The sequence below is a fragment of the Oncorhynchus kisutch genome, linkage group LG14 (genome assembly GCF_002021735.2).
Source record: "Oncorhynchus kisutch isolate 150728-3 linkage group LG14, Okis_V2, whole genome shotgun sequence".
NCBI lineage: Eukaryota > Metazoa > Chordata > Actinopteri > Salmoniformes > Salmonidae > Oncorhynchus > Oncorhynchus kisutch.
The window spans coordinates 29,436,373-29,462,815 of record NC_034187.2 but is presented as its reverse complement, the minus strand read 5'-3'; the positions used below and the strand labels follow the sequence as shown (position 1 = coordinate 29,462,815).

General features: G+C 44.0%; 1 protein-coding gene across 4 annotated transcripts in view; it reads left to right on the top strand.

Annotated features, from left to right (window-relative positions):
- LOC109904530 (ryanodine receptor 3) overlaps nt 1–26,443 on the top strand; it is a 160,897-nt gene that overhangs the window by 60,780 nt on the left and 73,674 nt on the right. For all 4 annotated transcript variants that reach the window (XM_031788211.1, XM_031788210.1, XM_031788209.1 and 1 more), the window contains 10 exons: nt 363–462; nt 559–652; nt 1,486–1,560; nt 2,142–2,298; nt 3,297–3,461; nt 8,520–8,641; nt 18,983–19,163; nt 20,080–20,215; nt 24,822–24,917; nt 26,064–26,182. In XM_031788211.1, the coding sequence (XP_031644071.1) occupies nt 363–462; nt 559–652; nt 1,486–1,560; nt 2,142–2,298; nt 3,297–3,461; nt 8,520–8,641; nt 18,983–19,163; nt 20,080–20,215; nt 24,822–24,917; nt 26,064–26,182 (1,245 nt within the window). The remainder of the gene's footprint in view (nt 1–362; nt 463–558; nt 653–1,485; nt 1,561–2,141; nt 2,299–3,296; nt 3,462–8,519; nt 8,642–18,982; nt 19,164–20,079; nt 20,216–24,821; nt 24,918–26,063; nt 26,183–26,443) is intronic.

The window sequence follows — 26,443 nt, the reverse complement described above, 5'->3', positions numbered from 1 at the left end:
CTCCAGGACCAGTAATGGAGGAGGGAGGTGGAGAATTCCCCAAGTGTCTGGCGCACGCACACACAAACCCAGAACCCTCGAAACTGGCAGATTCCCGAGTCCACTCGCAGTCCTGTACACTCTCCAGCGCCAGCCTTTCTCCAGTTTGATGAATGATTCTAAATCTACTGCAGCGATAACAGCCTTCCTATCACGCCCTCCAATGCATGCATAGACAAACCTCTGAGTTGTAGCCTGGCCCAATTCCTTGAATCAAACTGGGTATTTGACATAGGCCCTGCAGTATAGGCCTACTGGTAGTGTGTCCCCATACTGTAGTTATTGATAGTGTGTGTAACATAATGTTCCTCTGTCTTCACCAGCACCTGTCCATCTCCAATGGCAACATCCAAGTGGACGCGTCCTTCATGCAGACTCTGTGGAACGTCCACCCCACCTGCTCCGGCAGCAACGTGGAGGAGGGTAGGTCCAACGGTTCATTTAGCGTCACTGGCTTATAATGTTGTTTGAAATGTTGTGGGTATCAATTAAAGGTGCTGTTAATCCATCCTCCTAAAGGTTACCTGCTGGGTGGCCATGTGTTGCGTCTGTTCCATGGTCATGATGAGGTTTTGACCATCCCAGGGTCTGACCAGAGTGATGAGCAACAGAGGTGAGACCTACAGCTGGGAAACAGCTAAAAAGACTCTAAGAAATTAGTTTTCCCCTTAGTCTGTTGTGAATGTGGCTGACCTGGCTGACGCTGGGTCTGTCACTACTCAGTGTGACGCTGGATCTGTCACTACTCAGTGTGACGCTGGGTCTGTCACTACTCAGTGTGAAGCTGGGTCTGAGAGAAGCACAGAAATAATGTCTGCCTTGCTTTCTATAGTCACACAGCGCTAGTGATGACAGCCAGCAAGGTAGCAGAGGAAAAGGCACATGGGGGTCGGGGAGACAGTGCTCTAGTCCGTATAACCATTGCCAGGCGCCGAAGACATGTGAAGGTCTCTTCATCTTCCTCCCAGTCACACTGTCAATTTTTAGCTCACTGTTTGTGTGTGGCAATAATATGCTGCTGAATAAATAGCCTTGGCTTTCCGCTTAGTCCTTAAAAGGGAGCATTTTCTTAAGACCTTACATTTTCATAAAGGTCCATCAGACAGGGTCCAAACAGTCAACAAGGACCATGAAAGGTCATTTTTATCTCTGGAGCCAGTCACCCCCATCATTAATAGTTAGTTAGTGTTGCTCTCGGTCTCCGTTGGTTACGTGGGAGTCCTGGATGAAGGATGCGCGCGGTTGCCGTGAGGGTAAATATTAAGGTTCATCTGAGGTCCCATTCTGAGCCTTCCTTCCTCTGACCAGATATCACTGTGACAGAAGGGAATAAAGCAGTCAGAGATGGAATCCTGCTAAAGTCATAAAACATGACCATTATGAGCCTGTGGCAGTATTAAAACATTGCAGTGATCCAGACCTTTCATGCACCTCTCGTGCCCCCAGGATAGTGAACTATGAGACGGGGAATGCAGGAGCGAAGGCCAGGTCTCTGTGGAGGCTGGAGCCTCTCAGAATCAGGTGAGTTCAGCTCTTTTTATTTCCTCTCTAGGTTTTCTACCTCTCCTTTCCCGCCTCCCTCTGTTCCGACTCACTTTGATGTTTCATTATGCTTTTTGACACCAACCATTTGTAAAGTATTTGAAAGATTCAATATCAGTGGCTTTCCTCTCAGATATGCCCTGCACTGTCAGATCTGGAATTTGTCAGCCATGTTTAATCTGCTATGGCTTTGACACTGTTTTGTCAAAGCCATAGCTTATGTCAAGTCATAAAAATGGGTATTACATGCCTAATTATTTAGGTGTTTTCAGCCATTTAGTAATTATCTATGCACATGACATGATGCCAGCTACTTAACAGCTAGTCTGGCAGCTAGTTCATCATGTGTACACAAACTAATTAGGGGATATAAGGGGCTTGTTGTTGTTCTTGATAGCGTTGTGTGTGTGTGTGTCTCTGTGTGTGTGTGTGTGTGTGTGTGTGTGTGTGTGTGTGTGTGTGTGTGTGTGTGTGTGTGTGTGTGTGTGTGTGTGTGTGTGTGTGTGTGTGTGTGTGTGTGTTTTGTTTGCGGGCGTGTGCGTCTCTGTGCCCCTGGACAGCTGGAGCGGGAGTCACATTCGCTGGGGTCAGCCCTTCCGTCTCCGCCACCTCACCACGGGGCACTACCTGGCCCTGACGGAGGAGAGGGGGGTGGTGCTGCAGGACCGGGAGAAGTCTGACACTTCCTCCACCGCCTTCTGCTTCAGAGCCTCCAAGGTCAGCGCTCAGGACCAGCTATATCTCTCACACACATATGCAGGGATACACGTACGCACACACACAAGCGCGCACGGATGTACAAACACACACACACACACCTCAGACTGTCTCTCGATCACAAAGTTGCTCTGGAAAATGTTTCGACTTGTGGCCCCATACCAACCAGGACAAGGTTATTTTAAGTCTGTTCTTGGCAAGGGTGTTTTAGACTGAGCCAGTGATTGGGAGCAATTAGTGACCTCCTACTAGACTGAGCCAGTGATTGGGAGCAATTAGTGACCTCCTACTTATGGATCAACAGCATGGTGTAACCCACCATATTACTGAGCCAGTGATTGGGAGCAATTAGTGACCTCCTACTTATGGATCAACAGCATGGTGTAACCCACCATATTACTGAGCCAGTGATTGGGAGCAATTAGTGACCTCCTACTTATGGATCAACAGCATGGTGTAACCCACCATATTACTGAGCCAGTGATTGGGAGCAATTAGTGACCTCCTACTTATGGATCAACAGCATGGTGTAACCCACCATATTACTGAGCCAGTTTATCATAGGCTTAATACACTTTACATTTCATACCTTTTCTATTGTGTCCATTCTTAATGGGGAAACAAATCTATAGTGATTCATGGGGTCTTGCCTGTGGCCATCATCTGTCACTTGCTCAGTGATCTAGGCTATACGCACTGTATCTCCTCTTCTTGTCTCTTCCTCCGTCTGCCTCTCTATTAACCTAGACATCCTGGCGTGTGTAATATTATATAGAGATGTCAGTGCTCCTCCAGTCCTTGACCAGCCTGATACAGATCTGTCAGCATCTTTTAAATTGCTTTTCATAGATCAACTTCCCTCAACACTTTGCATAATCAAATGTGTGATTTGAATAAAACTGCATACATTGTCTGGAGCCTGACTTGGAGACTTTCATCAAAGTTTCATTAAACGGAGTGTGATATCTTGATGTGTTTGGGTCCTTCCTTCCCTCCAGGAAAAGCTGGAGTCGAGCCCTAAGCGGGACATCGAGGGCATGGGGATGGCAGAGATTAAGTATGGGGACTCAATCTGCTTCGTCATGCACGTGGCTACAGGACTCTGGCTGTCTTACCAGGCGCCTGATGTGAAATCATCTCGCCTGGGTCCTCTCAAGAGACGGGTGAGACACCAATGCACTGATTTATTTCTCAAATGTTTGATACAGTCAGAACTTGCTTTAAACATTTCTAGCCTAATGAATTAACTGACTTTCAACTTTCAGTGAGAATGATTATGGTGGGACTATTACACTAGCAGTAATAAAACAAATCCCATTAAAATAAAAATTGACCAGAAGCACATGCAATAAATATAATGATATATATAAATATAATGCATTCCCAGAGCAGATGATGATTCTTTTGGTGGTTTTCTTGCTGATAGTTTTGAAAGAAGTGTGCTTTCTCTGTAACTAAATAAAACACTGATCCAAATCCTCTGGCTGTGATGAATGAGATGTGAGAGGATTGCAGTATCAGTGTGTGGGTAAGATCACTGGGGAAGCCAAGCCAGGGAAAAAAGACATATTACAATTGATGTGTTGTGATAATTGCGTTGTTTGCTCTATAACTTGTCAGTTCATATGCCTTGTGACTGTGATATAAAGGCCTAAAGCTGAGACAATAAGAAGACACTGGCAGAATAAATTCAACCACACCTTTGTTTCCACACTAAACCGGAGAGCAACATCTGTCCACAAAGCATATTGCATGTAACAAACAGTTACATGACCTACAGCATGGTCAATCAAGTTAATGTTTCCCACATATTTTGGACTACTAAACAACTGTGATTTAGAATCACAGAGTTGTCGCAAAGATAACAGGAGCTGCCTCCACTATTCCAGCACCATTTCAACTTCAACAATTCAACATCATCAAATCACATATGCTTAGTCTAATACAGTGACTAGGGTTGTTACGGTGACCGTATTTCCGCCACACCGGCAGTCACGAGTCATGACCTCATTCAAATTCCATGTGACCGTTTAATCAGGGTAACTACACTTCAAGCTCTGATGTTGCTGATGGTCATTAGTATGCTACCAAACTTGCTAACTACCTGGTACTCAGCATTCTATTGTCCCTCTAATCACTCTGACATCAATGCAAATGTAATCGAAAATCTAATCAAAAACTTCATGAGAGGCCATGAGCCCAGATTGCACAACATTTCTATAGGCTATGCAATTGCATGAGAAAACAGAGTTTTGATAGCCACTATTAAAAAGAGGAGGATCCCATCAGCTTTCTATAGGATAGGCTTACTATATTTATTTCTCAACTTTCCTAATATTAAGCACATACTGTAGCTTCGCTTTACAACAGGAGTGGCATTAAAATTAACCATGGTTTTTAAGTGTATAGATGACATGTATTTTTCCCCCCTGCCCCAGTTCTGAGACAGGTGCATGGTAATGGTCCATTCTAAATCAAAAATAATTTCACACATATATAATTTAGTATACAGTGCATTTGGAAAATATTCAGAAACCTTGACTTTTTCCACATTTTGTTACGTTGCAGCCTTATTTTAAAAAAAAAATTGCACATTTATTTTTGCACATTTATTAAAAATAAGATACATATCTTACTTACATAAGTATTCAGACTCTTTGCTATGAGACTTCAAATTGAGCTCAGGTGCATCCTGTTTCCATTGACCATCCTTGAGATGTTTCTACAACTTGATTGGAGTCCACTTGTGGTTAATTCAATTGATTGGACATGATTTGAAAAGGCACACACCTGTCTATATTAGGTCACACAGTTGACAGTGCATGACAGAGCAAAAACCAAGCCATGAGGTCGAAGGAATTATCCGTAGAGTTCAGAGACATGATTGTGTCGAGGCACAGATCTGGGAAAGTATACCAAAATATTTCTGCAGCATTGAAGATCCCCAAGAACACAGTGGCCTCCATCATTCTTAAATGGAAGAAGTTTGGAACCAACAAGACTCTTCCTAGAGTTGGCCCACCTGGCCAAACTGAGCAATCGGGGGAGAGCTCTAGAGAGAGCTCTAGAGGTCATCTGTGGAGATGGGAGAGCCTTCCAAAAGGAAAACTATCTCTGCAGCACTCCACCAATCAGGCCTTTATGGTAGAGTGGCCAGATGGAAGCCACTCCTCAGTAAAGGGCACATGACAGCCCGCTTGGAGTTTGCCAAAAGGCACCTAAACATTCTCAGACCATGAGAAACAAGATTCTCTGGTCTGATGAAACCAGGATTGAACTCTTTGGCCTGAATGTCAAGCGTCATGTCTGGCATCATCCCTTTCGGTGAAGCATGGTGGTGGCAGCATCATGCTGTGGGGATGTTTTTCAGCTGCAGGGTCTGGGAGACTAGTCAGGATCGAGGGAAAGATGAATGGAGCAAAGTACAGAGAGATCCTTGATGAAAACCCGCTATAGAATGCACAGGACTTCAGACTGGGGGCAAAGGTTTTTTATTTTATTTTTATTTTACCTTTATTTTACTAGGCAAGTCAGTTAAGAACAAATTCTTATTTTCAATGACGGCCTAGGAACAGTGGGTTAACTGCCTGTTCAGGGGCAGAACGACAGATTTTGTACCTTGTCAGCTCGGGGATTTGAACTTACAACCTTTCGGTTACTAGTCCAATGCTCTAACCGCCCCAGGTTCACCTTCCAACAGGACAATTAATCACACAGCCAAGACAACGCTGGAGTGGCTTCAGGACAAGTCTCTAAATGTCCTTGACTGGCCCAGCCAGTGCCTGGACTTGAACTCAATCGAACATCTCTGGAGAGACCTGAAAATAGCTGTGCAGCGAAGCCATCCAACTTGACAGTGCTTGAGTGGATCTGTAGAGAAGAATGGGAGAAATTCCCCAAATACAGGTCTGCCAAGCTTGTAGCATCATACCCAAGAAGACTCGAGGTTGTAATCGCTGCGAAAGGTTTTTTAACAAAGTACTGAGTAAAGGGTCTAAATGCATATGTAAATGTGATATCAGTTTTTCATTTTTAATAAGTTTGCCAACATTTCTTAAAACCTGTTTTTGTTTTGCAGTTATGGGGTATTGTGTGTAGGTTAATGAGGGGGGGGAAACTATTTTATCCATTTTAGAGAGGCCGTAAAGTAATAAAATGCGGAGAAAGTTAAGTGGTCTGAATACTTTCCAAATGCACTGTATAAGAATACTTATCTCACTCCATTTTTCTTCCATGCGTAATATTCAGTAGACTATGTTTTGTATAACAGCACAATCATAATATTTATTCAGGTTTTTCTTTCGGGCTTGGGCTCATAAGCCTATGCATAATTTCTAATATGTGAATGGGTGTTTTTGAATTAATCATCACCTTAGAAAGCGCTGTGCATTTCATTGTGTTGGCCTTTGAAACAACATACACAACAACCATGTTTTACACTGTTTCAACCTGCTGTTGAACTTCTTTCTTCAAATTGATCATCACAGTGAGGTGAGTTTTAAAAGTAAGATAGGCCTACTGTTTTGATGAGAAGTGTTTGATGTGATTTTAGATTGTATTTGTATTGATGTTAGAGGGACAGTAGAGCCCTGAGTACCAGGCCATTAGGACCTGATGGAGGAACAATAGAGCCCTGAGTACCAGGCCATTAAGACCTGCTGGTAGTTAGCAAATTGGGTACTACCAAAGCATGTCCAGAGTGCATAAAAGGAGATTATGTAGAATGTTACTGCGGTCATGACTTATGACTGCCGGTGTGGTGGAAATGTGGTCACCGCAACAGCCCTATGCCAGGACCATTCACAGTTGAGCTCACTCAGTTTAGCTTAACGCTGATTGGCTATTTACATTTGTTATTATTATTGCTTGTTGGCTTTCCTTGTATTCAATGCAAGGAAAGGCGGCAACAATGTCATACTCTTTTTGACCTGACAGCATCAGATAGATTGGTTACACATATAGAGACAGAGGGGCGCTGTTTCGCTTGCTCGGATGCTTTCTTCGTTGAGATGCATTCAGCCTCTTGCGAATTGAAGGAATATTATGAAACACAGAGACTAATGATACATTTAGTCTTTGTAAAAAAAATACAAAAATTGGTCAATGTTTTTGGGAAGCCTGGCTTTCCTTGGAATCCACAAATACACACCACTGGAGGATTGTGCGATTATATGACAGTCCATCAACTCCACAGCAATGCAGCCTAATAGCCTGTAATGTCAGCAGCACCTGTGTTACAGCCTAGCCATACTCAACACCGCTAATCAGGGGTTGGAACCAACATTATTTTCCAATAGTTTAGTCCCGTTCCACTGTTCTGACCAGCACCAAAATAAAGTTCTGAACCAGTTCAAACCCCCCAAAAGTACCAGTTTATTTAGTTCCTTTCTGTTCCTATTTTAATCTGTGGGATCGACATTAGTTTTTACATTTAGCTCATTAAATTACTCCACCAATCAGTGCGGATAGAGCAGCGTGCTATAGACAGGGAAAGCTAATTGTTTACATGCTTGATGGACAGACAAGTGTAGGGCGCGAGATGCAACTGAAATGTTGCGGGTGGGGAGCAAGCAAAAGAGAGGGATGGACATGGAGGAGGCTTGAAGTGCTTACCATCATGACATGACGTGCATTATAATGTGTTTAGGATATTATAGTAGGCCTATCATTCCTACTTCACTGAATTACATAATTATATACTAGCTACTTACTTATGGAGGAGCTGCTAAAATGGAGGAACTTTGAACTTTCCAAACATTGGCTCAACACCCTGGACCGGAGCTAATAAAAAGCTCGTGTGTGAAGCGGCACCAGCATTCAAAACACGTCATACCTATTTGTAAAAAATTATGCTCCAAACTTAAAAGAACGTTATTCACTGGTTCTCAAGATTTGAAAATAACAGTTCTGTTCTGGAACACTAGAGATCACTTTTGTTCCCGGTTCTGTTTACTTTCCTTGAAAGATTCCGTTATTTTCCAATTTTTGGTTCTATTCTCTGAACCGGTTCCAACCTCTGCTGCTAATCTGTCAACTTCTCTCTTTCTCTCCCTCCCTCTTTTCTTTCTTTCATTCTCTCTCTTTGCCCTCATCTTTCCTTCTTCCCTCTATTTCTATCTTTTGCTTTCTCTCTGTCACTCTATTTCTCTCTCTCTCTCGCCACTCCCCTCCTTTGCCTATCCCCCCCTTTCCCGCTTTCTCTGTGTTCCTCCCTCCTCCAGGCTTGCCTCCACTCTGAGGGTCATATGGATGATGGGCTGACCTTGCAGAGGTGTCAGCACGAAGAGTCCCGTGCTGCTCGCATCATCCGTAACACCACCCGCCTCTTCAGTCACTTCATCAGGTACAGCACCTCTAAACCACACAACTACAATTTTGGATGACGCTTATAGGTCATCCAAATGACCGTGATCACCGTAACAACCATTCGAATAGCAAAACAAATCAAACTTATATTTAAACAGTGCCTTCAGAAAGTTTTTTTTATCATAGGTACACTTCAACTGTGAGAGACTGAATCTAAAACAAATGCAAATGAATTACTTAAAAATCATACAACGTGATTTTCTGGATTTTTGTTTTAGATTCCGTCTCTCACAGTTGAAGTATTCCTATGATAAAAATTACAGACCTCTACTCGCTTTGTAAGTAGGAAAACCTGCAAAATTGGCAGTGTATCAAATACTTGTTCTCCCCACTGTAAGTATTCATAACCCTGAGTCAATACTTTGTAGAAGCTCCTTTGGCAGCGATTAGAGCTGTGAGTTGTGTTGGTTATGTCTATCTCAGCTTTGCACATATGGATTTGGGGATTGTCTCCCATTCTTCCTTGCAGATTTTCTCCAGCTCTGTTAAGTTAGATGGGGAGAAATCTTCAAGTCTTTTCACCAATTTTCAATGAGATTCAGGACTGGGGTTTGGTTGGGCCACTCAAGGACTTTCACACTCTTCTTCTGGAGCCATTCCAGCATTGCTTGGCTGTATGCTTGGGGTCATTACCCTGTTGGAACGTAAATCTTCGCCCCAGTCTAAGGTTGTTTGCACTTTGAAGCAAGTTCTCATCAAGGATGTGCCTGTATTTGGCTCCATTCATTGTTCCATCTATCCTGAACAGTCGTCCAGTCCCTGCCACTAAAAAGCATCCCCATAGCATGATGCTACCACCACCATGCTTCACAGTAGGGATGGTGTTAGATGGGTGAAGAGCTGAGTTTAAAACAATTCTCATCAGACCACAGAATCTTTTGCCTTATGTTCTGAGTCTTTCATGTGCCTTTTTCTCAAGAGTGGCTTCCGTCTGGCCATTCTACCAAAAATCCCAGATTGGTGAAGTGCTGTAGAGACTGTTGTCCTTCTGGCACATTCTCCCATCTCAGCCAAGGAACTCTGTAGTTCTGTCAAAGTAATCACTGGGTTCTTGGCCACCTCTCTGACCAAGGTCCTTCTTGCCCTGTTTCTCAGTTTAGTTGGACGGCCAGCTCTAGGCAGAGTCTGGGTAGTTCCATATTTTTTCAATTTACAAATTATGGAGACCGCTGTGCTCTTGGAAACGTTCAACACTCTAGAAATGGTTTTATACCCTTCCCCAGATATATGCCTCATCACAATTCTATCTTGGAGATCCAAGGACAGTTTATATGCCTCATCACAGGTCTTTAGAGTTCACTGCACTGTCAACTGTGGGACCTTATATAGACAGGTGTGTTTCTTACTAAATCATGTCCAAACAATTTAATTGACCACAGGTGGACTCCAATCAAGTTGTAGTGACATCTCAATGATGCTCAAAGGAAATTGGATGCACCTGAGCTGAATTTAGAGTGTCATAGCAAGGGGGTGTGTAAGTTATGTATTTAATTTCAATAAATTAGCAAACATTTCTAAAAACATGTTTTCACTTTGTCATTATGGGTTATTGGGTGTAGATCGGTGACGAAAAAAATCGATTTAATCAATTTTGAATTCAGCCTGTAACACAACAAAATGTGGAGTAAGTCAAGTATGAATACTCTCTGAAAAAGAAACGCCCCCTTTTCAGAACCCGGTCTTTCAAAGATAATTCATAGAAATCCAAGAAACTTCACAGATCTTAATTGTAAAGGGTTTAAACATGATTTCCCATGCTAGTTCAATTAACCATGAACAATTAATGAACATGTACCTGTGGAATGGTTATTAAAACGCTAACAGCTTACAGACAGAAAAAACATCAAAAAACACCAAAAGAAAGATGCCCAGGGTCCCTGCTCATCTGCGTGAATGTGCCTTAGGCATGCTGCAAGAAGGCAAGACTGCAGATGTGGCCATGGCAATTAATTGCAATGTCCGTACTGTGAGACGCCTAAGACAGCGCTACAGGGAGACAGGACAGACAGCTGATTCAGTGGCAGACCGTGTAACAACACCTGCACAGGGTCGGTACATCCAAACATCACACCTGCAGGACAGGTACAGGATGGCAACAACAACTGCCCGAGTTACACCAGGAATGCACAATCCCGCCATCAGTGCTCAGACTGTCCGCAATAGGCTGAGAGAGGCTGGACTGAGGGCTTGTAGGCCTGTTGTAAGGCAGATCCTCACCAGACATCACCGGCAACAACGTCGCCTATGGGCACAAAAACCCACTGTCGCTGGACCAGACAGGACTGGCAAAAAGTGCTTTTCACTGACGAGTCGCGGTTTTGCCTCATCGAAGGAATGAGCGTTACACCGAGGCCTTACTTAATGCAGCTGGTGGCCACACCAGATACTGACTGTTACTTTTGATTTTGACCCCTCCTTTGTTCAGGGACACATTATTCCCATTTATGTTAGTTACATGTCTGTGGAACTTGTTCAGTTTATGTCTCAGTTGTTGAATCTTATGTTCATACAGATATTTACACATGTTTTGTTTGCTGAAAATAAATGCAGTTGAAAGTAAGAGGACGTTTCTTTTTTGCTGTGTTGATATTTTTCCCTCTCCTCTGCTCCTGACTGCATGTGCTGCTGTTGTAGCAGGGAGGAGGGCATTGCCTGGGCAACCGAAGTTTGCTACAACACCTTCCTTGTTTGAGCAAGAAGCAACAAAGTTTCATCACTTTGTGGAGTACATGTTACTATAGAGTCCATGTTTTCAGCAAAAATGTACTCACCTGCACAAATGCCTGGCCGCCTCAGTTCAAACTTTATTTGTCACATGCTTCGTAAACAACAGGTTTATACTAACGGTGAAATTGTTACTTACGGGTCATTTTCCAACAATGCAGAGTTAAAGGTAGAACATAAATAAATGTATAAATAGAAATAGTGACACAGTAAATAACAATAACAAATACAAATAACATGGCTATGTACAGAATACAATGTGCAGAGGTACACGGTTAGTGAATGACCAATACAGATTCTTTGGGGGGTCCAGGAGGCCGATGGCCGATATTTTAGGCCGCTATTCAATATCGTTACGTTTGAACATTTTGATGACAACATTTCCCAGAGACAGCCATGTATGCATTAATGCATCAATTTTCAAATAAAACATTACATTCAACTTTTACAAATCTAACTACATAACAACATAATACTTTTATTTGAATGGTACATCTCTTGATAAACTGGGTAAATGAAGACGGCATAGGCCTACAATACAGGTGAATGCATATTCAATAGGAGTGTGTGCATTGAGTTATTGAGCTTGTTTTGGCAGATCAGTGGAGTCTGTCATCTGTAGCACCCTCGTCTGTTTGCATTCCATCTGTTACTTATATTAGCCTTCTGAGCAACACATTCTGCATGGAAGCATCACTCCAGCATGTCATGCCTGTATGGAAGGACATCATTTTGAATAGGGTGGCAGGTAGCCTAGTGGTTAGAGCTTTGGGCCAGTAACCGAAAGGATGCTAGATTGAATCCCCAAGCTGATGGGATAAAAAATATATCATTCTGCCCCTGAACAAGGCAGTTAACCCACTGTTCCTAGGCCGTCGTTTTTAAATAAGAATTTGTTCTTAACTGACTTGCCTAGTTAAATAAAGGTTAAATAACAAATATAGGCACTTCTGTTAGTATGCGAATATAAAGTACCCTCTATTCAATGCAAATGGGTCCAACTTAACGTCATGATTTGTGATCACGGATGCTTATAAAACTAGTATTTTTGTAATTTTCCGTGATTGTGAAAAAGTTATTTTCAGCTGTCAGGATGCAGCTCTAAACTCAGCTGCCAGGTCAAAATTCGCTAGTTCAGCTATCTGTCAGGAAATGGGCGTGTTGTAACTGGATCCTACTGCTACTATTTGGATAGAGCAAGGCTCCTCACATCTCCTCACATATCTCTCCATGGCTCATATCTAGTGCTACTGTTTACTGGTACTATGAGAACTAGCTCAATGGCAATGACATTTGCCACCAAGCCATAAATGTGCATAATATCTGACAAGGAGAGCGAGGGTAGGAGAAAATATGGAACTAACATGCACGTTGTGTCTGAATGACTCAAATGTTCCCATACAGAGCCTTCAGAAAGTATTCACAGCCTTGGACTTTTTCCACATTTTGTTGTGTTACAGCCTGAATTTGGTAGCACCTTTTGGTAGACATTGAATATCACTCTGAGCATGAAGTTAATAATTACACTTTAGATGGTGAACCAATAAGCCCAGTCATTACAAAGATACAGGCGTCCTTCCTAACTCCGTTGCCGGAGACGAAGTAAACCGCTCAGGGATTCCATCATGAGGCCAACGGTGACATTTAAACAGTTAGAGTTTAATGGCTGTGATAGGAGAAAACTAAGGATCGATCAACAACATTGTAGTTACTCCACAATACTAACCTCATTGACACAGGGAAAAGAAGGAAGCGAATAAAAATAGAATAAAAATATCCCAAAACATGCATCCTGTTTGCAACAAGGCACTAAAGTAATACTGTAAAATGTGGCAAAGGAATTACATTTTGTCCTGAATAAAGTGTTATGTTTGAGGCAAACCCAAATAAAAAACATTATTGATTACCACGCTATATTTTCAAGCATAGGGGTGGCTGCATCATGTTATGTGTATGCATGTAATCTATAAGGACTGGGGAGTTTTTCAGGATAAAAATAACTGGAATGGCGCTAAGCACAGACAAAATCCTAGAGGAGAAGCCTTATTATTAGTGAATTAACTAAACTAATATTTCCAACAGTAATTCGATTTTGGTTACTGTCAATTCATCTATTTCTTAATACTGCAGCTTCCCAGCTAGACGTTCCTCTACATTGTGTAGAGCTCGTGGCTCAGGCGATGAGTGGCGGCTCACATAGCAGCCGAGGGACTATCGGCAAAGCAGATAGTGAAGGGCCAAAAGACTGGAAGGTCAAATATAGGCCCCATTTATCGGCTTGACAGATTATCAGTCGTTCTCTAATGTAAGTAAGGGTGAAGTCTCCAGCTCTCTGATCACTACTTTCTTTTTCTGTCTCCTTCTCCTCCAACCCTACCCACTCAGCCCTGTGGTGTATATTCTACAATAAGGATTTGCTGGAGTCCAAGTCAAACCAAGATTCCTTATTTCTGAGCTCAGAGAGAATACCAGAGTTACACAGCGCAGGGTAGACAGTCTGAGTTCCAAAGCATTGGGTGATAAGCACATATCTTTATAGTTTCCTGTTCTTGAGCGGAACTTTATCTATACAAGGACGCAGGTGCAAGTTGGTTTGCAACAGGATGATACTCCCATGAACAGGAGATTATAAAAGGACAGTTTCACAAGGTTAGTCACATATTCAGTTATGTGGACACGTACAATAAAAATGTCCCATTACAGCCCCTACCCAAATGCTCATGTGCCGTCACAATCTTCGCTCTCTCTCTCTCTCTCTCTCTCTCTCTCCCACTACTCTCCCTTCTGCTAAATACCTTTCTCTCATCTCCTGATTCTACCTTTTCAACCCTGCTCTCCTGTCTTTCCGCATCCTATGACTCGCACTGTCCCCTTACCTCCCGGCCGGCTCAGTCCTCCCCTCCTGATCCATGGCTGAGTGACTCATTGAGACAGAACAGGGCTGTCGGAAGCTGACAAAAATGGAGGAAAACTAAACTTCCGGAGGACCTATCTTCCTTTCACTCCCTCATTTTCTTACTCTATCTGCTGCTAAAGCCACTTTCTATCACTCTAAATGCCAAGCTTCTGCCTCTAAGCTTAGGAACTGTTTTCCACCTACTCCTCCCTCCTCCAGCTCTAGGGATGACTTTGTCAATCATTTTGAAAAGAAGGTTGACGACACCCGCTCCTCATTCAGCCTATTGAGTTCACTGGTCCCACTCACACATAACTACCCTACGCCTTGACCTCTTTCTCCCCTCTCTCCTGTGACTAGTGTGGTCTGGCCACCCAACAATCTACCCGCTCCACCCCATCCCCTCCTCCCTTCTCCAGACCATCTCATGAGACATTCTCCCATTCCTCACTTCCCTCATCAACTCATCCCTGATCACTGTCTGCGTCACATCTGACTTCAAAATGGCCAGAGTCTTTCCCCACATCAAGATACCAACACTCGTCCCCTCTGATGTCAAGAACTACAGACCGTAATCCCTTCTTTCTTTTCTTTCCAAAACACTTGAGCATGCTGTTTCTGACCAACTCGCTCGCTATTTCTCTACAGAACAATCTTCTTGACCCTTACCAGTCAGGCTTCAAGTTGGGTCACTCAACCGAGACTGGTCGATTCTGTGTCACAGAGGCTCTCCACACTGCCAAAGCTGACTCTTTCTCCTCTGTTGTCATCCTCCTAGATCAATCCGCTGCCTTTGACACCATGAACCATCAGATCCTCCTCTCCACTCTCTCAATGCTGGGTGTCTCAGACTCTGCACACTCTTGGATTGCATCCTACCTGGCAGGACGCTCCTACCAGTTGACATGGAGAGGATCTGTGTCTGTACCATGTACTCTCACTACTGGTGTACTCCAGCGCTCGGTTCTAGACCCTCTCCTTTTCTCTTTACACCAAGCCACTCAGCTGCTTCAGATCCACACATAGTCTCTCCTATCATTGCTATGCACATGACACTCAATTAATTTTCTCTTTCCCTCCTCCCTCCTTCTGACACCCAATTGGTGATACGCATCTCTGCGTGCCTGGCAGATATCTCAGCTTGGATGTCGGCCTTCCATCTCAAGCTCAACCTTGACAAAACAGAGCTTTTCTTTCTCCCGGGGAAGGCCTGCCTGCTCCAAGACCTCACCATCACGGTTGACAACTTCACAATGTCCTTGTGCAAGGAACCTTTTTTAAATATTTTTTTTCTTCTAAATTGTACCCCCTTTTCGTGGTATCCAATTGTTAGTGGTGTGGGGGCTGTGCTTTGGCAAAGTGGGTGGGGTTATATCCTTCCTGTTTGGCCCTGTCCGGGGGTGTCCTCGGATGGGGCCACAGTGTCTCCTGACCCCTCCTGTCTCAGCCTCCAGTATTTATGCTGCAGTAGTTTGTGTCGGGGGGCTGGGGTCAGTTTGTTATATCTGGAGTACTTCTCCTGTCCTATTCGGTGTCCTGTGTGAATCTAAGTGTGCGTTCTCTAATTCTCTCCTTCTCTCTTTCTTTCTCTCTCTCGGAGGACCTGAGCCCTAGGACCATGCCCCAGGACTACCTGACATGATGACTCCTTGCTGTCCCCAGTCCACCTGGCCATGCTGCTGTTCCAGTTTCAACTGACCTGAGCCCTAGGACCATGCCCCAGGACTACCTGACATGATGACTCCTTGCTGTCCCCAGTCCACCTGGCCATGCTGCTGCTCCAGTTTCAACTTCCACCTGACTGTGCTGCTGCTCCAGTTTCAACTGTTCTGCCTTATTATTATTCGACCATGCTGGTCATTTATGAACATTTGAACATCTTGGCCATGTTCTGTTATAATCTCCACCCGGCACAGCCAGAAGAGGACTGGCCACCCCACATAGTCTGGTTCCTCTCTAGGTTTCTTCCTAGGTATTGGCCTTTCTAGGGAGTTTTTCCTAGCCACCGTGCTTCTACACCTGCATTGCTTGCTGTTTGGGGTTTTAGGCTGGGTTTCTGTACAGCACTTTGAGATATCAGCTGATGTACGAAGGGCTATATAAATACATTTGATTTGATTTGTTAGTAATTACTATCTTGTCTCATCGCTACAACTCCCGTACAGGCTCAGGAGAGACGAAGGTCGAAAGGCATGCGTCCTCCGAAACACAACCCAACCAAGCCGCACTGCTTCTTACAGCGCGCATCCAACCCGGAAGCCAGCCGCACCAATGTGTCGGAGGAAACACAGTGCACCTGGCGACATTGGTTAGCGTGCACTGCGCCTGTCCCGCCACAGGAGTCGCTGGTGCACGAAGGATATCCCTACCGGCCAAACCCTCCCTAACCCGGACGACGCTTGGCCAATCGCGCCTGGGCGCGAATCCAGAGTCTCTGGTGGCACAGCTGGCGCTGCGATGCAGTGCCTTAGACGACTGCACCACCCGGGAGTCCCGTGCAAAGAACCTTGGTGTGACCCTGGACAACACCATGTTGTTCTCTGCAAACATCTAAGCAGTGACTTGCTCCAGCAGGTTCATGCTCTACAACATATGTACCTCACACAGGAAGTGGTGCAGGTCCTAATCCAGGCACTTGTCATCTCCTGTCTGGACTACTTCAACTCGCTGTTGGCTGGGCTCCCCGCTTGTGCAATCAAATTCCTGCAGTCCGTTTGGTGTTCAACCTTCCCAAGTTCTCCCATGTCAACCCGCTCGTCCGCACACTCCACTGGCTTCCAGTCGAAGTTCCCATCCACTACAAGACCATGGTGCTTACCTACGGAGCAGCAAGACAAACTGCCCCTCCCTACCTTCAGCCTCTGCTCTAACCTTACACCCCAACCTGAGCCACCTCTGGTCTTTTGGCCCTCGCACCCCTTCGAGAGGGCAGCTCCCGCTCAGCCCAGTCAAAGGTCTTCTCTGCCCCACCCCCCTTACTAGCACTCACTTTGCGAATAGCTACTTTGAGGCAATTTGTACTTACTATGACTGAGATACGGGGTTGACCCACCTGAATCTGAGAATTTGTATCAGAGCGTCTGCTAAATTACAAAAATGTCAATTTAAATGTAAAGTGACAAGGCAACAGGATAGATAATAGACTGAGCTGTAGCAGCAGCATGTGTGTGTCTGTTGCGTGTGTGTGTGTGTGTGTGTGTGTGTGTGGGTGTAAGTATATGTGAGTGTGTGGGTAGAGTCCAGTGTGTGTGTATAGAGTCAGTGCAAGAGATTCAATAAAAAAGGGTCAATGCAGGTAGTCAATGTAGCCATTTGATTAGCTATTTAGCCGTCTTGTTTAGAGGTCTTATGCCTTGGGGGTAGAAGTAGGTTCAAGTCTTCACTGATAAACGGTTATTTTATTTTCATGACAGTCTTCATGCATATCCATCGGTTGTACGGTAATTGTGCCAGCCCTACAAAAGTATAACACCTACTTGACTGTAGTGTAATATGCATGCTGTCTGGGTGTAAAGCCCTGTAGACTGTGAATGCACAGCAGCATTTGAGATTTGGCCTGTGAGCAGTGGGCTGCACAGCACACAAAAAGCACACTGCATGCCTGGCTCAGTGACTCAGTCATCCGTGGCCAAACAGGACAATAAACACATCAAGCCATAAGGCCACTTACGGCCAGTCATGAATGAGAATGCTATGGAGCGAATAAATGTTCAAAGCCTCCTCATCTGCCACTATTAAACTGGCCTGTGACTGTGAATCAAACACATACCCCCCTCCGTGACGTCAGTTGGTCAAATATTGCTGACTGGCTTTCACCACTGTCCAGACCTAGACTGCCGCCTGTGAGCTGTACCTCTACACCCCCTCTCCCCTCCTCAGCCCCCCTCTGTGTGACAGAGCAGGGGCTCATTTTTAGGTCACAGGCGGAAATAACATTTCAGCATGGATGAACGTCAAGGCACAAATGATGTTCCTATGGCAGTCACTGCTTGAGTCATATTCTAATACTGGAGTTTGGTGTTGTTATGAAACCTTATGATTATCATATAATGATGTCATGATATAAAGAACCTGCTGTCATACACTGAGTGCACAAAGCAGTATGAACATGACAGACTGACCAAGTGAATCCATGTGAAAATTGTTGTCCCTTATTGATGTCACGTATGTAAATCCACTTCAATCAGTGTAGATGAAGGGAAGGAGACAGGTTAAAGGAGGATTTTTAAGCCTTGAGACAATTGAGACATGGATTGTGTATGTGATTCATTCAGAGGGTGAATGGGCGAGACAAAAGATTTAAGTGCCTTTGAACTGGGTATGATAGTAGGTGCCGGTTTGTGTCAAGAACTGCAACGCTGCTGGGTTTGTCACGCTCAACAGTTTCCCATGTGTTTGACGAATGGTCCACCACCCAAAGGACATCCAGCCAACTTGACACAACTGTAGGATGCATTGGAATCAACATGGGCCACCATCCCTTCGGAATGCTTTCGACATCTTGTAACGTCCATTCCCTGATGAATTTAGGCTGTACTGAGGGCAAAAGGGGGTGCAACTCAATATTAGGAAGGTGTTCCTAATGTTTGATATGTTCAGTGTATATTCCCTTGTTTTGATGCTGAAAAATCTTCTTTTGCAAAATGGAGTACTTTCAAAGTTTCCTGTGGTGAAGATAACCCTTCTTCCCTGTTCCAGAGACCTGGACTGTCTGGGGGGAAAGAACCGTGCGTCAGTAGCCCTGCCCATCGAGGAGGTCCTCCAGACCCTCAATGACCTCATCACCTACTTCCAGGTGCCTAATGCTGAACTGGAGCACGAGGAGAAACAGATCATGCTGCGCTCTCTCAAGAACCGACAGAACCTCTTCAAACAGGAAGTGAGTTCATCCACACATGAAGTGCCGCGTCGCAATCCTGCCTGACGGTTGCTTGGCAGCAGAGGACAATAAAAGTCCAAAGTCAGGGGTTTCAATTGTGATTAAGGCAATTTTAGTAAGTGGTCATTGCAGGAGCCGGGCTTAAATGCAGTGTTGCCAAGACACGCTGTTTTTAAAGGCTAAATCAATGGATTCTTGGTACAGTATTTCAATGCCATACTGTATTTCAGAGCATTGCTTTTCAACTGTCAGCAGTTTTGTTCCGAGTTTTTCTGTGGTGACAACAATGGCGTGGAGCCTTTTGATAAGCCTCTCGGCCCAAAATTGTTCTCATCAATTATAAAATGTCAGCTGCCTTCCCTTGTGCCTGTGATGTTAAATACACAACGTCAACTTCTCTCCTTAACGGAAACAAAAGCTGTTGCTGTGGATTTAAATTTCCCGAGTTGTTCACTTTGTCTCCAAGCAATAAGTTCATAACAGGAATTTATGTAAAATAGCTGTGTGCAGTGTTTAAGTAATGTTTACATAATTGGTATAACCATACACAATACTGTTTCCGGCATACACCGATCATGCCCTTGGAATGCTTCAATAACCCATCTATATCCCAGCCTACACACTTCTCCATAATTGTATTAATATCCCAAAATTGCTCTTTTCCATCCCGCTCTCCCATACGATACAGTTGTAAGGTAAATTTTTCATTGTTGACAGCTGATAGGCTTTTCATGGAGTTATAAATCACCTGCAATTTTCCTTTTTCACAGCTGGGCATGCTGCTTAGCATACCTGATCGCTATAACCATCCTAGATTAATCATCCAGGCATGAAGGCATGGGAGAGACTAGGAGCAGGTTAATTGAGGACACATGATGATGATGTCAGAGTAATGATGGGTGTGTCTTTGTTTCAGGGCATGCTGACTCTGGTGTCCTGCTGCATCGACCGTCTCAACGTGTACAACAGTGCAGCCCACTTTGGGGAGTGTGCCGGGGCAGAGGCTGGGGCTTCCTGGAAGGACATCCTCAACCTGCTCTATGAGCTGCTAGGTGAGAGAGACAATAGAAGAGTATATCCTCCAAAGAGTATTTTACACAAGTCATCACACCAATATAGTTACAATCACATAAAGTGTCACAGTAAAATCGTTAAACACAACAGTAGACAAAGACAGGACAGCCTGTCTGCTCCTTGCTTGTTACACACACACACACACACACACTTCACAGTAATCAATCATTGTTGCCTGCCACGAAAGCCCTGGCGTTCTCTGAGTCCCGGTACTGCTCTTACCAACCACAGGCCTGCGTCTCACTGCTGCCGTGGGATTATTTGTCTCAGCTGAGCTGGCATTTACAGAGCTGTTTATGGTCCTCTAGGTACTCTAAGGTGGTGTTTCCCCATCTTACATGCCTGTCTGTGAGGATGACTCAGTAAGGGCAGGCACAATTACTGTATAACTATTTAACCGACAGGTATGGTTGAAGACCGTCATGAAAATAAAATAACAGTCATAACCGTAAAAAAAATATGACATACAGTACTAGGCAAAAGTTTAGATAAACCTACTCATTCAAGGGTTTTTAGTTATTTTTACTATTTTCTACATTGAAAACGTCAAAACTATGAAATCATGGAATCATGTATTAACCAAAAGAGTGGTGAACAAATCAAAATATGTTTTACATTTGAGATTCTTCAAATAGCCACCCTTTGCAATGACAGCTTTGCACATTCTTGGCATTCTCTCAACCAGCTTCACCTGGAATGTTTTTCAACAGTCTTGAAGAGGTTCCCACATATGCTGAGCACTTGTTGGCTGCTTTTCCTTCACTCTGCGGTTCGACTCATCCCAAACCATCTCAATTTGGTTGAGGTCAGGGGATTGTTGAGGCCAGGTAATCTGATGCAGCACTCCATCACTCTCCTTCTTTTTAAAATTGCCCATACACAGCCTGGAAGTGTGTTGGGTCATTGTCCTGTTGAAAAACAAATGATAGTCCCACTAAGCCCAATCCAGCTGGGATGGCGTATCGCTGCAGAATGATGTGGTAGCCATGCTGGTTAAATGTGCCTTGAATTCGAAATAAATTACTGACAGTGTCACCAACAAAGCACCCCCACACCATAACACCACCTCCTCCATGCTTTATGTTGGAAAATACACATGCGGAAATCATCTGTTCACCCACACCACGTCTCACAAAGACACAGCCGTTGGAACCAAGAATCTCCAATTTGGACTCCAGACCAAAGGACAAATTTCCACTGGTATAATGTCCATTGCTCGTGTTTCTTGGCCCAAGCAAGTCTCTTCTGTCACATATGCTCTCTCTCCGGTGCTCTAGGTCATCATGCTCCCGCGCCTCAGCTGGATTGACACGTTCCTGCAGAGGTGACCGGTCCGCTCCTGATCCCCGGGATCGTCATCCTGGTCAGCGTCCTGCGGCTGGAACCGCACATTGGGGAGGGGGTACTGTCACGTGTGCTCCCTCTCCGGCCTCTAGATCACCAGGCTGCTCGTTAGGGCGCACACCTGTCACCAGCATTACACTCAACTGGACTCCATCACCTTCCCTTTATATGTCACTCCCTTTGGTTTCTTCCTCAGTCGTAATTGTTCCTGTTTCATGTCTGTGCGCTGTTTGTGTTTATTTTTAAATTTTATTTTTTAATGTTTTCACTCCCTGAACTTGCTTCCCGACTCTCAGCGTACATTGTTACATCTTCTTCTTATTGGTATCCTTTAGTAGTGGTTTCTTCGCAGCAATTTGACCATGAAGGCCTGATTCACAGTTAACGTTGAGATTTGTCTGTTACTTGAACTCTGAAGCATTTGGGCTACAATTTCTAAGGCTGGTAACCCTAATGAACTTTTCCTCTGCAGCAGAGGTAACTCTGGGTCTTCCATTCCTGTAGCGATCCTCATGAGAGCCTGTTTCATCATAACGCTTGATGGTTTTTGCAACTGCACTTGAAGAAACTTTCAATGTTCTTGAAATTTCCCGTATTGACTGACCTTAAAGTAATGATGGACAGTGATTTCTCTTTCCTTATTTGAGCTGTTCTTGCCATAATATGAACTTGCTATTTTACCAAATAGGGCTATCTTCTGTATATCACCCCTACCTTGTCACAACACAACCGATTGGCTCAAACGCATTAAGAAGGAAAGAACTTCCACAAATGAACTTTTAACAAGGCACACCTGTTAATTGAAATGCATTCCAGGTGACTACCTCATGAAGCTAGTTGAGAGAATGCCAAGAGTGTGAAAAGCTGTCATCAAGGCAAAGGGTGGCTATTTGCAGAATCTCAAATATAAAATATATTTTTATTTGTTCAACACTATTTTTTGGTTACTACATGATTCCATATGTGTTATTTTGTAGTTTTGATGTCCTCACTATTATTCTACAATGTAAAAATAAACAAAAACCCTTGAATGAGTAGTTGTTCTAAAACGTTTAACTGGTGGTATATGTCTGTATGTATATACTGTATGTGTCTATGTGTGTGTGTGTATATATGTGTATATATATTTTGTGTGTGTGTGGAACGAACAGCTGACTGAAGAAGGGACGACCGGGCATTCGTGCGGTTGAGTCCGTTTCTGAGGTAACATGGACTCTTAACAACGTGATGAAACTTTTTGCTCCTTGTTGAAACAAACAAGGTGTAATAGCAAATGAGTCTTTGGTTGCCTAGACAATGTCCCCCTCCCTGCAGCAGCACACATAGAAATTTAATGAATAGAACAGGCTTGGAACCTCTAACCCTGGCAACGTGACTGGTAAACTCGTGGGTGAACTCACAGTGGTGCCTGCTGTTGTGATGCAAATCATTTCCATGGTAGTGTAGAATGTTCGTTCCAATGATGTCAAAGGGGAATGATGTTGCTCATACAATGGAATGTATTTTTTGTAATGTCAGTTGAGTTGAATCAACAAATCACACCACATACTGACACATCCTGCTTTTTCTTCCTGCTTTGCTCCCTGCAATGGCCGTCAGTCCACCCATTTAGCCAGTGGTGCTCAACTCCAGTCTTCGAGTACCCTCAACAGTACACATTTTTATTGTAGACCGGACAAACACACCTGAAATGGACCCTTCACAATGACAGAAGGCGTGTGTATTGTTATTGTATTGGCTAGATATTGCTGCATTGTTGGAGCTAGAAACATAAGCATTTCTCTGCACCTGCGATAACGTCTGCAAACTATGTACACCACCAATAAACTTTACAATCATGACCTTCACAGCCCTAGCCTCAGTACACATGCACTCTAGTACCACACACAGACTCACAAACACACACATACGTACTGTACGCACATGTACATGCACACACACACACACATGCATTCATGCTACACACACATCACAATTGCTGCTAACAGACTCGTATTTACTTTTGCTAATACTGCACAATTTAAACACTAGCCCCCCCAATCCCCCGTTCCCTGATACATGTGTAAATATTGGACAATAACTTGTGCCTTCCTGTATTATACTTGTGCAAAAATGTTTATTCTATTCTACTGAGCCATTTACTTTATGTTTGTGTTCTTATCTTTTATTCTTTATTTTAGTTTGCGTTGGTCGAGAAGGAAGCTGCAAGTAAGCGTTTGGTTGGACGGTGTATACCATGTGTATCTTGCACATACGACGAATAAAACTTGAACACACACACCCACAAACAGGGGCTGGAGCTTCGTGCAGGGGCTGGAAGTGGATAAGGATAGCATGCAGATTTCACGTCTGTGTGAAGTGCTTCCAGGGTCTCTACCCAACATCTCCCCCAGCATGTCTACAACATTCTCTCAGCCAATCTGGACTGCCCATGTTCACCAGATGGTCACCACTTTTCCCCATATCCTTGAGTTAGGCCACAAATTGTTCGAATACGGTCTTTCAGGGTGGGAAAAACCAGTCCAATCTTACATGTCAGTTGTACATTATAGGCATTCCCACTTGGGAGTAGGAGCATGTCTCCTGCTCAGAAGCTTCCCAGTTCTAGTGTCCGTGTCATTGTCTGAGCCCTTCACAGCGTGTTTACATGGTGCTTTCTCCTCATGGGGAGCATTAATGTGCAGACCACGTCCCCCCTCTCGTACCCCCTCCTCCACACACCTGCACCAGCTAAATGGATTTGTGAGCTAGGCCTCCTCTCCTCTGTCTATGCCAGGTGACCCTGTCATTTTTGGCTGGGACGACTCTCCTTTCCTGTCCCCCTGATGTCACGCCCTTCCTTTATACGCCGCAGCTGAATTAATATGCATAAAGGCTTTGAAGAAGAACACTACTCTTTCCTTGGCATGGAGTGTGGTTTAAGGTGTGCATTTTGTGTGACGTTGTTGTTGTTGTTGTGTAAGATGTAAGGTTTGGCAGTGTTAGCGGCTGTAGGTGCAAAGACAAGCAATTTGAATTATCCTCTTCATAACTAACAAAGATTATATGTAACCTGTCTTCTTCCCTTGACATGGGTGTCATTGTTTGTTGCGGAAGATGTGCAGTGTATTTCTACAGCTATGTTTTTGCTGTACTGAAGGTCAAAGATAAGCAATTTGCATTATCCTCTTCAAACTTGCCAACTGGATATGTATCGTGTCTCCTCCCCTTGACCTGTGACCTTGTCCATGTGTCCTGTAGCGGCGCTGATCCGAGGCAACAGGAACAACTGCACCCAGTTCTCCAACAACCTGGACTGGCTGGTCAGCAAGCTGGAGAGACTGGAGTCTTCCTCAGGTACCATGATACCGCCATGACACGTGTTTAAATGATAACATGATACCGCCATGACACGTGTTTAAATGATAACACGATACCACCATGACACGTGTTTAAATGATACCACGATACCACCATGACACGTGTTTAAATGATAACATGATACCGCCATGACACGTGTTTAAATGATAACATGATACCGCCATGACACGTGTTTAAATGATACCACGATACCACCATGACACGTGTTTAAATGATAACACGATACCACCATGACACGTGTTTAAATGATAACACGATACCACCATGACACATGTTTAAATGATAACATGATACCGCCATGACACGTGTTTAAATGATACCACGATACCACCATGACACGTGTTTAAATGATAACATGATACCGCCATGACACGTGTTTAAATGATACCACGATACCACCATGACACGTGTTTAAATGATAACACGATACCACCATGACACGTGTTTAAATGATACCACCATGACACGTGTTTAAATGATAACATGATACCACCATGACACGTGTTTAAATGATAACACGATACCACCATGACACGTGTTTAAATGATAACACGATACCACCATGACACGTGTTTAAATGATAACATGATACCGCCATGACACGTGTTTAAATGATACCACGATACCACCATGACACGTGTTTAAATGATAACATGATACCGCCATGACACGTGTTTAAATGATACCACGATACCACCATGACACGTGTTTAAATGATAACACGATACCACCATGACACGTGTTTGAGGACCACAATGGAAATAAGCCTCCGGGCTTTATTGTGTTTTTATCCCTGCTAATCTTTTATGTATGTAAAGTCTCCGGGCTGGAGCAGTCTACTTCTTTTTTCATTATCGATTCAATCAATCAATAAAGCTAAAGCTTTGTGTGACCTTGTCCTACCTGCATGCTGTCTGCACATGGTTTCAAAGGTGATGTGGAGTTGGATTGCACTGTTGTAAACCCCAGACCTGGTGTTTAGAGTCCTGGATGGCTTTAGTAATGCCTGGCCATGTATCGTCATACCCTCTTCTTGTGCTCAGGAGCATGCGTTTGCGAAATGACCTTTTGTGTCTAGTTCCCTTGTCCTCGGTGGCCGTTAATTGATGATTTGCCACGCAGGCATACTGGAGGTTCTCCACTGCATTCTAATTGAGAGCCCGGAGGCTCTAAATATCATCCAGAGAGGACACATCAAGTCCATCATCTCCCTGCTCTACAAACATGGACGCAACCACAAGGTGAGCTGAAACCGGAGGAGGAGCTGTATCATCAAATATATCAGCATGATCAAGTGAATATACTGGAACTACATAGTTTTTGTTTTGATACTATTCATCCATCACAAGAGCTTGACCACAGTTTCTTATAAAGCACAGTAATTCACAGATGAGCCTGCATTTTCTTTGTACACCCAGTGCTGACAGGGCTGCAGAGAGTTGATGAGTCCTTGTTGGAGCTGGGCATTTGACTGTAATGTGTATAGGCATTGTGTATCAATA